General features: G+C 35.8%; 1 protein-coding gene across 6 annotated transcripts in view; it reads right to left on the reverse strand.

Moving 5' to 3' along the window:
- Nucleotides 1-17,382, reverse strand: part of FCHSD2 (FCH and double SH3 domains 2) — a 310,099-nt gene that overhangs the window by 227,480 nt on the left and 65,237 nt on the right. For all 6 annotated transcript variants that reach the window (XM_082342951.1, XM_082342953.1, XM_082342955.1 and 3 more), the window contains exon 3: nucleotides 17,090-17,135. In XM_082342951.1, coding sequence (XP_082199077.1) covers nucleotides 17,090-17,135 — 46 coding nt within the window. The remainder of the gene's footprint in view (nucleotides 1-17,089; nucleotides 17,136-17,382) is intronic.

Genomic DNA, 17,382 nt, shown 5'->3' on the forward strand with positions numbered 1-17,382 from the left:
TTGATTTTGCCTTATACTATACTCATTTACATATCTGTTTTATCCTACATGATTATAAATCCTTTGAGGATAAGAATCAAGTTTTACTTATCTTTGCAGCTACCCTGAAAAACTGATTTAAGAAACCACTTGCTCATATGCAAAAATTCACCAAGTTCTAATGTTTAAGTCACTAAAAAAATTATTTGAACTAATAACTGTTCATTAAATAACAGTTAATAACATTAACAGCAGTTCAATAAAAACGAATACTCCTTGAATCAATGTTTAGTTTACATTTATTAGTGCATGAAGACTAAGTATAATTCTGCTAAATTATACACATATAATACTGTTAAATTATATATATATAACTCTGCTAAATTACATACATATAATACTCTAAAAATCAAAGGCAAATGTCATTAAATGGATGTAAAAGTTTAATCCTACTATGAGACATAAACTTTTTGCAAACTATTTAAATGTTTAAATGTAAACTTCATTAACTTCATTAAATGATTAATTTCTGAGAATATAAAGCAGTAATGAGCCACTTGTAGCTCTCAATTATTAGTCAAAAGACATGCTTCTATTTCCCTCTACTAATACCACTTTCTCAGCTTAAGAATAACATTTTATTGATTCTTACTCTGAATTGTAATTTCTAACACAGCACACATGAAAAAAGCATTCTTCATGCATCAGATGTTATTTAAGCACTTATAATGTGCCAGATATTATACTAAGTGCTAGAAATAAATCACAAGGGAAATATAATCCTGTATTTAAGGACTCTATAGGTGGGGAAGTCAGGTGCGAGTGCTATCATGGAATGCTTCCTGGACAGTGTTACGGTCCCCTCTTTTAAAGTAAAAGCATTAGATCACCTCCTGCTTTCTCAGAAAATCCATAAAGCAAACCAACTTAGAGAATTAGAAAGAGCAACTATTTATGCTAGAGTAATGGCAGTTTATAAAATTAAATTTCTGTTCATTATTTTTTCCCATACATCACATTAAAAGCTTGGATGGCGTTTCACCCAATTTGTAAATTCTTTGGGACCAGCTGATTTAAAACATAGGCTATACTGCTTATTCAAAAGTCACTCTGCAGGTTGTAGAGAGTGCATCAAAGAGACAGGCAGTCCTACTACAGAACAACTGATGCTCAGATACAACAAACAGCAGACCTATGTAACTGTTGATTGTAAATGACATAACATGCACATTGAAAGGAAAGATAAAAAGTGATTTCAGATATGAATCCCAAATTCGAACTCACCTGATAATTTAAAGTGCTGAAGCTTCTCTCACGTGGGCAATACTATGAAGCAGTGCCCTACTGAGGAGCATTAGACACGCATTTATTTGACGATGAATAATGATTCTCCTTCGCAAAACTAGGTGAGCTAGTTTCATTTGTTTATGGGTCTATTTCTCCATTAGACTAAGACTTACTCAAAGACAGCAACCATGTCCTTTTTACTTTTAAGAGGAATGTAACAACACAGCAATTAAATTCCATCACAAAGTAACCAGTGCTCTGAAGACCATCGGGGCAGGTCAGGAATAAAGACGCAGACGTAGAGAATGGACTGGAGGACACGGGGAGGGGGGAGGGTAAGCTGGGACGAAGTGAGAGGGTGGCAGGGACATATATACACTACCAAATGTAAAATAGCTAGCTAGTGGGAAGCAGCCGCATAGCACAGGGAGATCAGCTCGATGATTTGTGACCATCTAGTGGGGTGGGATAGGGAGGGTGGGAGGGAGGTGCCAGAGGGAGGGAATATGGGGATATATGTATACGTATAGCTGATTCACTTTGTTATACAGCAGAAACTAACACACCATTGTAAAGCAATTATATTCCAATAAAGATGTTAAAAAAAAAAGTAACCAGTGCTATATTATTCCTATTAATAACTACAAATGAATAAAAATATTTCATTTTGCAGAGACTGCTTCTCTTTTTTCAGGTTTTATAATATCCCAGAAGGCATGCCCCCTCCTTTTTAGTTCTAAAGCTTAAACTATGTATAATATCAAATAAATTATCTACCTATATATACCATTTTTTTAAATTCCACTTTTATAACATATTTGCAAATAGTTTTTTTTTTTAATTTATTTATTATTTTTGGCTGTGTTAGATCTTCATTGCTGCGCACGGGCTTTCTCTAGTTGCGGTGAGTGGGGGCTACTCTTCGTTGCACTGCACGGGCTTCTCATTGCAGTGGCTTCTCTTGTTGTGGAGCATGGGCTCTAAGCACGCCAGCTTCAGTAGTTGTGGCTTGCGGGCTCTAGAGCGCAGGCTCAGTAGTTGTGGCGCAGGTGCTTAGTTGCTCCACGGCATGTGGGATCTTCCCCGACCAGGGCTCGAACCCCTGTGCCCTGCACTGGCAGGCGGATTCTTAACCACTGCACCACCAGAGAAGCCCGCAAATAGTTTTTACTTTATCTTCCCCCAGCCCAATTAAAATGTTACTTTCCATTACCAATATAAAAAACCTGTATCTGAAAAGGAAATATTCTAATTTTATTAATGATATCCTCACCACCTAACAGCACCTGCCACATGGTCGGTCTTCAGTGTTAGTCGAACTACACTACTAATCAATACTGTTTAGAAAAGGGATTGAATGGAGAAGCTGCACAAGTATGCATTTGATCCCTGCACTGTCAAGTATGCATTTGATCCCTGCAGTGTTTCAATATTTACTCAGCAATGTCACAACCTCCCCCCAAAAATTATCTGTAATCAAACATGAGCCCAAAACCATCATGTTCAGGACTATGTCATCTCCTTCCACTGAAGATAGATAATAGGTTTGATTTTCTCTATGACCAGTCATCACAAATGGGATAGATGATACCCTTTCAATTACGTTAGTCTTTACTGGCAGTCCCTACATTTGGGGGGTTCTCTTACATAAAAATCGACTACTAACTATTTGTTCTGAATGATCTATTTAAAGCTATTAATAAACAAGAATGGATATCTAATCATTCTGATTCTCTAGACATAACTCTAAAGTTCCTGAACCTCCCATGAGAAATTTTTGGTACTTACTGGTTTTAGCTATTCAATGATCCCAAAGGAATAGAATGATATAATAGAATGATATAAGTTGGTTCTATACTCTGGCCCCTGGCTGAAAATAAGAAATGCAAACAAATACTAAAATTATACAGAACTCAGAACTTTTGGAAAAGGTTGGTACATTTAAGAGACCATCATTTTTTATTTGTCTAGATTATACAGAAGTAAATTGTGAGTTACACAAGAAAATCTATAAACACCAATGGAAACTGACCTCTGTAAGTACATACAGAAACAGTGAGAGAGGAAAGAAAACACAGGCTTTTGGTCAGACACCAACATTCAGACTGTGTGAGGGTTGCCCTTTCTGAGCCTCGGTGTCTTTATTTTAAAAGTAGGTATAATAGCCAGTATCTTACAGTGTTTATTATAAGAATTTAAATAAAATAATTATGTCTAACATATACTTAGTACTCCAAAAACTATGGTTATCATAACTTAGGAGGGAGAAGATCCTCTTTTCAATCATATTTATACATGTAGCTACATCAAGAGGCTCAAATTAATATTTGAATAGGAAAATTATAGTTGGTTACTGTATCCATTTCCCAGGGCTGCTGTAACAAAGTACCACAAACTAGGTGGCTTGAAACAAGAGAAACGTATTCTTCCACAGTTCTGGTGACTAGAAGTCTGAAATAAAGGTGTCAGCAGGCTTGGTTCCTTTTTTGGAGGCTCTGAAGGAGAATCCATTCCATGTCTCTCTACTAGCTTTAAATCAGAGCTTCCCAAATAATGTACTGCACCCCCACAGCTATACCAGGAATGAGAATCCCTCAGCCTTTCAGTGAGCTAAGAGGGGCATGAGGCACTGAGCCACCAAGACTGCCAATTCTGCATTCTTTAAAAGTTTTGCAACATTTTTTTCTAATGTCATAAAACCAGTCAGGCTTATGCCATAGCAACTTGGCATTAAGACCTGAGGTTATTACTGCATAAAGGGCTCTAAAAATCAGGCATTAGGTAGTATACTACATATACCAATATTCAGTTTAAAATGGACAATCTCAGATGTAACATCTCAATGTAACACTGGTATAACTGGATGTCATCACAATCTGCCCCTCAATCACCTAAAAATCAAACTGACTAGATTCTTGACTTTAAGACTACTAGTACAAAACATGATAAAAAGTTATATACACAACTTACAATACATGAGGTGCCCACTCTTGCCATTTCTATTCAACATAGTGCTGAAAGTACTAGCAAGAGCAATCAGACAAGAATAAATAAAAGGCATCCTAATCAGAAAGGGAAAAGTAAAATTATCTCTGTTTACAAATACATAATTTCATATGCAGAAAACCCTAAAGACTCTATTAAAAAAACCCCATCAGAATAAATGAATTTAGTAAAGTTGCAGAATATAAAAATCAACATACAAAAAACAGTTGTGCTTCCTTATACCAACACTCTGTACAAAGAGGAAATCAAGAAAACAGTCTCATTTATGATAGCATCAAAAAATATTCCTGGGACTTCCCTGGTGGCACAGTGGTTGGGAATCCGCCTGCCAATGCAGGGGACACGGGTTCGAGTCCTGGTCCAGGAAGATCCCACATGCCGTGAAGCAACTAAGCCCGTGCGCCACAACTACTGAGCCTGCGATCTAGAGCCCATGAGCCACAACTACTGAGCCCGCGTGCCTAGAGCCCTGCTCCACAACAAGAGAAGCCACTGCAATGAGAAGCCCGCACACCACAACGAAGAGTAGCCCCCACTGGCCACAACTAGAGAAAGCCCACACGCAGCAACGAAGACCCAACACAGCCAAAAAGAAAGAAAGAAAAAAACTTTAAAAAATATTCCTATTTCAACAAGCAAAGCAAATTGTATATTGTCCTGGTATACCCACTATCCTTACTAAAAGGTTTTTTTAAAAAAACTAGGTGGAATATACCCTGATCAAATATGATATAACACCACTCAAAGCCTAGCTCTAACCTCTGTGTCTGTATAACTGAAAAAGGAGTTAATAATTTTTTTGATAAATTCATTAAATGAATGCAAATGTAATCACTAGTTTAAAGTTAAACCTCAAGGAAAATAATACATGTACAAGGGAGACTTTTAACCAAAAATCTAATTGTACCAAATCTAGCGGTTCAGGAAGTTGAGGCACTATTCATGTCTTAATTTGTGCACATTTCTTACTACTCTCTGTCACTAATAAATTCAAACATAAAATCCCAAGAACTCATGATTTATTTTGAGACATCCTGATCTTTCTAATACCAAGGGTGTGGAAAAATACCCAGGATAGCACTGTTTTGTTTTTCCTGTGCTCCTACTCAAAGGCAATGAGGGAATACATTCCAGTCAGAAAGTTTTCCAGGAGAAATGGGCAACAATATACCATACAATGCCAGAGCCAAAGGGAGCCATAAATACTATCTAAGAAAGACTTCAGGGCTTCTCTGGTGTCACAGTGGTTAAGAATCCGCCTGCGAATGCAAGGGGCACGAGTTCAAGCCCTGGTCAGGGAAGATCCCATATGCTGCGGAGCAACTAAGTTTGTGCACCAGAACTACTGAGCCTGCACTCTAGAGCCCACGAGCCACAACTACTGAGCCCATGTGCCACAACTACTGAAGGCCACGTGCCTAGAGCCCATGCTAGCACCACAACAAAAGAAGCCACCGCAATGAGAAGCCCACACACTGCAATGAAGAGTAGCCCCCGCTCTCCGCAACTGGAGAAAGCCCACGCCCAGCAACGAAGACCCAATGCAGCCAAAAATAAATAAATAAAATAAATTTATTAAAAAAAGAAGAAAGACTTTAAGTGAAGATCATACAATAAATTCATGCTCTGATGCAATGTTTGCCCACCCCACTCAAAATGTATATAAATGAGAAATTAAAAAATTAAAGGAGAAAACCAATAAGACAAAGATGGGCATCAAAATGAGGTAATCATCTCCCTGGACCAGAAAGCGAAGCTATGATCAGGGTTGAAGTCAGAAGCACATTAGACTCTAGGTTAAAAAGAAGACAATGGGAGGAGGATTCTGGAAAAATGATGGAGTAGGAAGCAGCAGGAATCAGTCTCCCTACCTACACAACAACTGCTTTGGTAGAATCTATCTGCTGTAACTATTTTGGAACTCTGAAGACCGATGAAGGTTAGCAACTTCCAGGGGAAGATGTGGATGGTTAAATTGCAGGGTTTTTTCCAGTCAATTTCAATTCTTCACACAGTAGCAGCTATCCATCCTTTACTCCTGGCACATGGCAGGCAGCTCAGCTTGTGTTACATGTTCCTGAAGCACCTTGCACATAACTTGCAAGAACCAGGATGGGCAAAAAAGACACTGTACTCTAAATATCAGCGATCTCTGTTTTGACTACTGATTGCCCCTTCTGATCATAGAAATGCAGACAAAGAGGCAGGCAGCCATTCTTGTTTAAGTAACCTACCCCCTCCCCCACTGCTGAAAGCACCTCCACATCCAGATGAAGTGATTTTGAGGGAATTTAAAGGACTAGCAACCTTTTCCCTCCTGTCATTTTTCACTTTTTCCCTTTAAGGAGCCAGACATTAAAGACTAGAAAATTCAAAAACTACTACATATAAAGGGAAAATTAGAAAGTGAACATGCATGTACAGAGAAAGGCTCAGAAAAAACCTGAGAAGGACTTAAGTTTATACCTCAGGCTGATACTTGGCACAGAGACAAACTATAACAATCAAAAAGCAAAAACAACAAAAAACAACAAACCTTTCGGAAAGGGGAGAATCTGATTTCCAGAGTTACCACATTATTAGATTCAAATATCTAGCATTCAACAACAACAACAAAAAAGATCACAGGGCATACAAAGACACAAGAAAGTATGGCTCATTCAGAGGAAAAAAAATAAATAAACTGACACTGTCCCTGAAAAAGAACTTATGGCAGACAAACTAGACAAAGACTTTAAGGATGCTCAAAGAACTATATGAAGATGTGGAGAAAGTCAAGAAAACAATATGTGAACAAAATGGAAATATCAATAAAGAAATGGAAAAATCTAAAAAAGAAACCAAACAATTTTTATAGCTGTAAAGTGCAATAACTGAAATGAAAATTTCACTGAAGGAATTCAATGGCAAATTTGGGCAGGCAGAAGAATCAGTGAACTTGAAGACAGGACAATGAAAACTGTCAAGTCTGAGGATGAGAAAAAAAAAAAAGGATTGAAGAAAAGCAAACAGAGCCTAAGGAAAGTGTGTGATACTATCAAGCAGACTAATTATGCATTGTGGGAATCCCAGAAGAAGAAGAGAGAAAAGGGCAGAGAGAATATTTGAAGAAATAATGCCTGACAAAAGAAATAAAAGCAAAAACAAATAGGACCTAATTAAACATAATAGCTTTTGCACAGCAAAGGAAACCATGGACAAAACAAAAAGACAACCTACTGAATGGGAAAAAATATTTCCAAATGATGCAACTGATGAGTGGTTAATATCCAAAAATATAAAAACAGCTCAGATAACTCAGTATCAAAAAAACAAACAACCCAATCAAAAAATAAGCAGACGACTTGAATAGACATTTTTCCTAAGAAGACATACAAATAGCTAACAGGCACATGAAAAAATGCTCAACATTGCTAATTATTAGAGAAATGCAAATCAAAAACACAGTGAGGTATCACCTCACACCTGTTAGAATGGCTATCATTAAAAGTTTACAAATAACAAATGTTGGAGAGAATGTGGAGAAAAGAGAGCCCTTCTACACTGTTGGTGGGAATGTAAATTGGTGCAGCCACTATGGAAAACAGTAGGGAGGTTCCTTAAAAAACTAAAAATAGAACTACCACATGATCCAACAATTCCACTCTTGGGTCTGTATCAGGAAAAAAGGAAAACACTAACTCAAAAGATACGTGCATCCCAATGTTCATAGCAGCACTATTTACAACAGCCATGATGACATGGAAGCAACCCAAGTGCCCATCAACAGACAACTGGGTTAAGAAGATGTGAGATACACACACACACACACACAGTGGAATATTAACTCAGCCATAAAAAAGAATGAAATACTGCCATTTGCAGCAATGTGGACATAACTAGAGAATATAATGCTTAGTGAAATGTCAGACAGAGAAAGACAAATACTATATGATATCAATTATATGTAGAATCTAAAAAATAATACAAATAGATGTATATGCAAAACAGAGACTCACAGATGTAGAAAACAAACTTGTGGTTACCAAAGGGAAGAGGAAAGGAAGGAGGAACAAATTAGGGGTATGAAATTAACAGATACAAACTACTATACATAAAATAGAGAAGCAACAAGGATTTACTGTACAGCACAGGGAATTATACCTAATATCTTGTAATAACCTATAATGGAATATAATATGCAAAACACTGAATCACTATGCAGTATGTATACCTGAAACTAATACAATATTGTAAGTCAACTGTACTTCAACAAAAAATAAATAAAAAATAAATTTTAAAAAGTATATTTTGCATATAATTCCTCAATTATATATGGGAGCAGAGCCAAATAACAAGATAATAAAACTAAATATAACAGTTTCAAAAAAGAAGACAAAACTATCAAATCTACATGCCCAAGAATACTAACATTTACTCATATCCACCAGTGCTTCTTTCAACAGTTTTTAAAACTTTAAAAATCAAACTATGTATATCAAGTATTTTGAGGAAAAAAATCAGACTGCTTTTCTCCCAAAATTTATTTCTAACCATTGTTACAAGCTAAGGAGATCAAAAATAAAATAAAATAATTTAAAAACATAAGTATCAACATGAACACAGAAAACAACCCTCAACTTTCTCTCAAGATAGTTTTCCTTATTGTTTTACAGGACAAGACTAGCAAAATAGAAAACTCCAAGTATATAGTCCACCATTTCAAATAATTTTACCAATGCTTCTTTAATAGCAATGGCCAGAAAGCCAGGTGTACACAGCTAAAATAAGTTACATTTTAAACTTTTATGCTGATGAAATTTACCGAAAAAGAACCCTGTCACATATACACAACACTAACTTCTTGGGTAGTGTTCCCAACTCTTCATAAATTTATTTCTTAAAAGAATAAAAATAGCAAAAAGTTGCACTTGAGGTGCGACTGTGGTGATAACCACAGGCTTTTTGACAGGGTGCCTGTGTTTGCTCTGTGTTTGTCCTCAGACAAGGAGCCACCCTTAAAGTCCACAATCTTTTCCTGCTCTTTCTCTCCAGCCACAGTAACCTTTTGTATCCTTCCTTCACTAGTAGCATTCTGCCAAAGACTACAGGAAGTATATTAATACACAGAACTTGCCTTTAGCAATTTCAGTTTGAGTACTGCAAATGATTTTACCAATACCTCAGTGGTTAGCTAACTACAGGCAAAAGCCAGACTAAATTTTACACTAATACTTAATGTTGTTTAGTGACTCATATGGCTTCTGTGTTTTCAGAGATTCATTTGGTCTGTTTGTATAAATAGATATGCAATACATCTATTATTTTTGAATAATATATCTATTATCTATTATTTTTGGAATTTCACAAACCATTAATAAACATTAATACATAAAACATTAATACTCTTGTAGGAAACTGAAAGTACCAAGAAACTTGAAAAAGTTCAGGGCTCAAATCCCTTCAAGTGTAAATAGGGATACATAGTATTATTTTCTTTCTTTCCTCTAACATCCCCCTAAAAATGTATTACAAGTTTAGTGTGCATGTACTTGAGGTACTATTTTTCAAGCTGCTGTCATCTGATCAATCCCACTTAAATTCTTTTCTTTTACGATATTTTTTTATTTGGGACAGCTCATCTGTATGATCTCTAAATCTCACAAATAATACTGAAACCTTTTTGGCCCATCAATTCTTTGTGTAGAGGATGACAACATACACCACAAGTAATAATTCTATAAAGGTCATTCTTTTCAGTTGACTATAATGCCACATCAGTGGCTTTGAAGAGAAAGAATTTTTAACTTATTTTTTAAATTTTTTTATTCTTTAATTTTATTATTATGTTTTTGGCCACGCTGTGCGTCTTATGGGATTTTAGCTCCCCAACCAGGAATCGAACCCAGGCACTCGGCAGTGAAAGTGCAGAGTCCTAACCACTGAACCGCCAGGGAATTCCCTGAAGAGAAAGAATTTAATATATTTAATTGCAAAACAATACACAACCATAGAATATAAGTCCTGTAAGTGCTAGAACTTTTTTTTCTTCTTTTTTGGACAGTGCTATATCCACAGTACCTAGAAGAGTGCTAAAATATTTTTTCAACACATGAAACATGGTATATCTTAAAATAAACTAATTTTAAAATAATACTTTTATAAAAAAAATTAAGTGGAGTAAGTCCTGCTAGAGCACAGATTCCATTCATCTTATGGTCTAACTAAGGAAACATCAATATTCACACGATTAAGCTCCTGACAGAGACGAACCAAAATATTAAAATACTTAAAAGAATATTAAATATTAATATTAGATACCAAAAAGAAACCAAAACACAACTACTATATTTTTAAAAACTGTTTTAAAATTGGTAAAATTGATAGAGGAAATTAAAAATTCAAAGCAGCTGTTCACATAAATTGTGATTTGACTTCTTTTAAAGCTATTTAAATAGTCTTGACTATTTAGATGATGTACCAACAACAAATAATAGCCAAAACTATGGAATGTCCCAAAAAGGAAGCTTATACTAGTGTCATTATCAAACATTATCCATTAGACAGTTGGTAACATAAATGTTTCACATACTTTCAATTTAACAACTAGCAGACTCTCTGAAGGAAATTCCCACAATAATGACAAATATTCTGATTTTCAGTTGATTTTTAAATGTGTATAAATGTAAGTTAAGAATATACAGGCTTTGACATTTTAAAAACTGTAATAACTTAAACTAAAATGTATAAGTTAAAATTAAAACAAATTCTCAAATGTTTAATTTTTCTTTAATTATGCCTTGCCAAATACTTCTAATGTAACAAATCTTCATTTTTTTTTAGAGCACCAGCAAAATGTGATATAGCAAAAAAACAATAAAACAGAAATGGCTTGAGATAATTTTGAAAACTGATAAATGATAAAAATCTATCACTGTTAAAGATTCAATCAGGCTTGAAAACGGCAATATCAGTGATGTGTTCTAATCTATCAGACTCGCCAAAACAAACCATAAAATCTTATTAGGTCCAACATCACCTATGTAGCATTTTTGCTAAAAAGTTAACCTAAATCTAATCATGAAGAAAAAACCTGGACAATTCGAAAAAGCTTCCTACAAGACAAATGACCAGATGAGTAAAATAGGTGAGAGAAATTAAACGGTGTAAACTTCCAGTTACAAAATAAATGAGTCATGGGCATGAAATGTACAGTTGGGGAATATAGTCAATAATAATGTAATTTTTTAAAAAAGAAAAATGACCAGATTTTTCAAAAAGTCAGTGTCATGAAAAACAAAAAAGGTGAAAGAAATATTCGAAATAAAATCAAGAGACACCAAACGCAATGTGTAAACCTTAACTGGATCTTGGAAAAACAGCTATAAAAGACATTTTGGGAATAAATGAGGAACTGTGAATACAAACTACATATTAAATGATATTACAGAATTATTATTCATTATGTTGGATATGATAATGACATTAGTTATTTTGGAAAATGATCTTGTTCTCAGAAGATGCAAAGTAAAGTAAGTGGATGAAAAGTCTCATGATAGCTATAACTTACTTTCAAACTGTCCAGCTTAGAAAAAAAAGTATAGCTACATAATGTAAATGGGGCAAAATGTTAATAATTGGTTAATATAGAGGAAATTGACCATTCTTCAGTATATTATTCTGTCAACTTTTCCACAGATTTGAAGTTCTTTTCAAATAAAAAGTTAGAGGAAATGTCATTAGGTCAAAATTTCTCTTCATATTTCAATTCAATTCAGTAAAAGTTACAAAATCTAAAGCTGGCTAACATATGGAAATTTCATTTTGTAAACCTCTATGGCTTAAGATAATAACTGTTATTGATTCTTATTATAGATACATTCTAGATAACTTGGGTTATAAAGAAAATTTCCATAAAGTTGGTCCTATTGCATGAATTTCTAGTACAAAATCTGAGCTGTGGTTGTATTTTAAAAGGCTTTTAAAAGACAGCTTGGGCTTCCCTGGTGCCACAGTGGTTAAGAATCTGCCTGCCAATGCAGGGGACACGGGTTCAAGCCCTGGTCCGGGAAGATCCCACATGCTGCGGAGCAACTAAGCCTGTGTGCCACAACTACTAAGCCTGCGCTCTAGAGCTCGCAAGCCACAACTACTGAGCCCGTGTGCCGCAGCTACTGAAGCCCACTCGTCTAGAGCCTGTGCTCCGCAACAAGAGAAGCCACCGCAGTGAGAAGGCCATGCACCACAATGAAGAGTATCCCCCACTCGCCACAACTAGAGAAAGCCCGCGCACAGCAATGAAGACCCAACAAAGCCAAAAAAAAAAAAAAAAAAAAAAAGACAGCTAAAAAAAATCTGGCGTAATAAAAAGGTTAAGTAGTTATCCTAATGAAACAGTAAACGTTCTCATATTGGCAGAGTTTTTACAGTGCTTTTCCAAAGGGAAGAAGGTCCTCCAACTACCTTACCTTATACCCTTTCCCAGAAAAATGGGACTTGGATTATCTAATGTTATATGCAAAGTTCCCCATAATTCATCACTCCCTTTCTAATATGGAAATCCATTATCTAGCAAAGCTAGGTTACAACAATTTGCAAAAAAAAAGGAAAACTATCACAATAAGAACACGAGGGACCATCTTATACGTGTAAACATAGATTGGGAACTATTTTCATATTTCTTATACGTGTAAACATAGACTGGGAAGTCTTCATTTCTGGAGACCAGTGCATCTGGTCTCCAGAACTAGCTGAGAAGAAGGGAAGAAAGAATGGTTATCACTCCGTTCAAAAATGAAGGAAAAAAAGGTCAGAGAAGTCAAGTAATCTTCCCATTATCATTAATTTGTTGTATTTCAGACTGAAAACGCCTTTCCTTGAATTAGTATCCCACTTCTTGTCCATAAACTGAAAAATATGTAGTTAGTGGCTATGGCAATAAATACAAAAAAAGGCAATTAGATATCTTTTCCTATACCAAAAAAAAAAAGTCCAATATGGATATATTACATTATAGATATATATATATATAAAATATTATGAATATTTTACTTTGCAACACATTCCTCAGTCTACGAAAGAAAGAAGCTGTTAGGAGTATCCTTTCTTTAATGCCTCGCTGCAAGTTTCAACTTTTTTTCAAACAATGAAATCTCTACAGAGCCTGGGGGGGAAAAAGAACATATCAATTCTATTAACAAGATACATTTTTTTTTAACATTTTAAGATCTCTGAAATCAGGATGCATCTAACCATTGACAACATCCCTTAACTGCTGTCAGGATACAACAGAATTTGGTGGCTTGAGGAAACAACGAACTCCTACACATTTCCAACAACAAACATTTAAGGACTATCTGATCATTGTCAGAAAACCTTCGATTGACACCATCTGCTAAGATCAAGAAACTTTTCTGCATGAAAACTTAGAGAGTGGTATCAGCAAAGAGGAAAAATTCCTGGAGGAAATACTGGGAGACTCTGTCAAGAAATGCTGCATTCTAATGCACTAAGTGGTAGAGAGGTAATACAGTGTGGAAAAACAAGGAAATTAATGGCTCTGAATCTAAAAGTTATTCAGGGGCTTCCCTGGTGGCACAGTGGTTAAGAATCCGCCAGCCAATGCAGGGAACACGGGTTTGATCCCTGGTCCAGGAAGATCCCACATGCCGCAGAGCAACAAAGCCCATGCGCCACAACTACGGAGCCTGCGCTCTAGAGCCTGCAACACACAACTACTGAAGCCCACAAGCCACAACTACTGAAGCCCGCGTGCCTAGAGCTCATGCTTCGCAACAAGAGAAGCCACTGCAATGAGAAGCCCACGCACTGCAACGAAGAGCAGCCCCCACTCACCGCAACTAGAGAAAGCCCACGTGCAGCAACAAAGACCCAACGCAGCCAAAAATAATAAATAAATTAAATAAATAAATTAAAAAGAAAAGAAATAAATTGAAAAATTAACAGGGAAAACACTGAAAAATATCATCTAAAAGGCAAATATGACAAATAACAAGAAGAGTCAGCAAACTGGCTCTCCATAAATGTACTCAACTGTTCAAAGCAGAGAGACAAAGAAATACTCTACTTTATGAATATGAAATTTTGAAATATCTGCTATTAGCTTCCTTATACAGTTTGCATACATTATTATATAGAATTATATAAACAAAACCAGATATAATTTACCTGACAGACATTTAAAGAAATTTTTCAAGAGTAAATCTGACTGCTTTGTAAAATATAATTCAACTGCATCATGTGTATATGTATATACACATAAATACATATATCTATACATGTAACATATGTGTGTGTGTGTTTAACAGAAGAGATAGAAGTCTCAGTAGATCATTTAGAGTTAGAAAAGTAGCTGGGCTTCCCTGGTAGTGCAGTGGTTAAGAATCCGCCTGCCAATGCAGGGGACACGGGTTCGAGCCCTGGTCCGGGAAGATCCCACCTGCCGCGGAGCAACTAAGCCTGTGCGCCACAACTACCGAAGCCCGCGCGCCTAGAGCCCATGCTCCGCAACAAAAGAAGCCAACACAACGAGAAGCCCGCACACTGCAAGGAAGAGTAGCCCCCACTCACCGCAACTAAAGAAGGCCCGCACAGTAAGGAATACCCCACGCAGCCAAGGAAGGAAGGAAGGAAGGAAAAAATAAAGTTCCCTTTAAAAAAAAAAGAAGAAAAGTAGCAAAGGCACTAAAATAGTGACAAATTATATTGGAAAGAGTAGGCTGGAAAGGAATGGCTTAAGAAGCTCATTTCTCATTTAATTAAGTAGTAATCAAGCAATAATGTCTAGAGTTGATAAATCAAGAATCAATTATATGCACATTATTTAAAGATATGGAAAAGATCACCAAAAGAACCAAAACAGGATTCATTTTTAATCTTTTCTCTGAGGAAAAAGACTGGCATTACATCAGAGGACTGCTACTTTTCATACAATTTAATGTACTATTTTATATATTTAATCATGAACCAGTCCTATTTATTTGATTATTAAAACTTTACAATATGTTACAGAAGAATGTATCATGCAAAAATTTTCACTTTGTATTAAAAAAAAAATTTTTTTTTTTTTTTGCCCACGCAGCTTTTGGGATCTTAGCTCCCTGACCAGGGATCAAACCCGGGCCCTCGGAAGTGAAAGCACAGATTCCTAAACACTGGACCACCAGGGAATTCCCTGTACTAAATTTTAAAAGCAGATCATATACTCTGATCCCAATGGAAGCATATCTATAAAGGGACTATATGAAAACATACCTGTAAACAGCATAGTAACTCCCTATTTTAAAGGTTTATTGAGAGACTTAAACCAGATAATATATGTAAAATTATCAGCAAAGTGCCTGGTACAATGTAGGGATTAAATCAATATTAGCTATCAATACTAGTATCTATTATATATGCAAAGAATAAAGGTCCAGCACTAAAGTTAGAACTAATGCTATTCATTATGTAAAGCACCTGATATATAATAAGCACTCAATAACTAATGGCTGAATTAATGAATTACTGAGTCTACCTAAGTTTTCAAAAATAGATAATTCCTTTTCTAAGACTATAAAATAAAATAAAGACAGACAGCTACCTGGTAAACTACAAAGAAATCAGAATAAAACTAAAATCAAAACCTAACAAAGTACAAATAAAATCATTCCCCAATTTTATTATTTATACTGATAATAATAGCAGCAGCAGCAACACAAATTACACTGATAACAGGAGTTATCATGTACAGCATTTTCTGGGTGTTAATTTTTCCTTCTAGTGTTCTCCTGTATTTTTAAATTTTGTAACAAATACTACTTTCATGATTTTTTTGGGGGGGGGGCAATTTTAGAATTCTACTCCACATGGAAAGTAATTACTTACAAGGGCCAAAATTTCCAAATTATGTTAAACTGTTTTTTATAAGGATGGGTAGTTATTAATTCTTAATACTCACAAAATGATATATCAACATAATTTTTCCTTGGCACATTTAGCTATCTGAGAGCAAATAAGATTCTAATTAAAATAAGTGCTTATGGGACTTCCCCGGTGGTCCAGTGGGTAAGACTCCACGGTCCCAATGCAGGGGGCCCAGGTTCGATCCCTGGTCAGGGAACTAGATCCCTCATGCCTGCCGCAACAGAGAGTTCACATGCCATAACTAAGAAGTCTGCATGCTGCAATCAAGAAGTCCACATGCCACAACCAAGAAGCCTGCATGCCGCAACTAAGAGTCCACATGCTGCAACTAAGAATTGCGCATGTCACAACTAGGAAGTCCCCATGCTGCAACAAAGATCCTGCATGCCGTAACTAAGACCCGGTGCAGAATGAATGAATGAATGAATGAATGAATGAATAAATAAATAAATATTTTTAAAAAAATAAAATAAATGCTTAAATTTCCCTATAAATAGCACCATATCATCCACTGAAAGCATGCCATTCTCTATCAACAGGGACCTAATGAGAAATAAATACCTGATTGAACAAAAATAATTAACCTTTCATAAAACTGCAGAGTATGGGATATATAAGGGAGAATGAGTACATATACTTGTAAAATGTATTCACTATTACTTATACTTGTACATACTTTACAAATATTGTGACTATTATCTTCTCCCAGAATGTTCACAACCTTCTTTGTAGTAAGAAGCAAATTAGCTCTTCATTTGAAGATTCAAATGGAGTAAAAGGAGGATCAAAGTGAGAGAACCAAAAATAAGAAAAGGAGGATACAGGGATGCCAACACTTCTCTCCAACAAACATATCTGCCCTTAAGCCAAAGAAGAGGTATTCTAGGATGGGGACCTCCACTTCCAAGCTTACCTGTGCATACTCTCTTTCAATAGCAGCCTTCTTCTGACTGAATGTCCTAAAAACACAAATAAAAATTCATTACCAAACATATAACAATAACTTTATGTACAGTTATCAACACACCCTCACATACTGCTTGGTAAGCTGTGTTGAGGGAAGGCACAATATGTCATTCACCTTATGTGCCTAAGAATACTGCTGACACCACAGACCCTGGAGTTAAGACAATCCACATTCAAATCCTAGCTCCACTACTTACTAGCTGTATGACCTTGGTCAAGTCACTTGACTTCTCTGTGCCT

Source organism: Balaenoptera borealis (assembly GCF_965194805.1).
Source record: "Balaenoptera borealis genome assembly, chromosome: 11".
NCBI classification, from domain to species: Eukaryota; Metazoa; Chordata; class Mammalia; order Artiodactyla; family Balaenopteridae; genus Balaenoptera; species Balaenoptera borealis.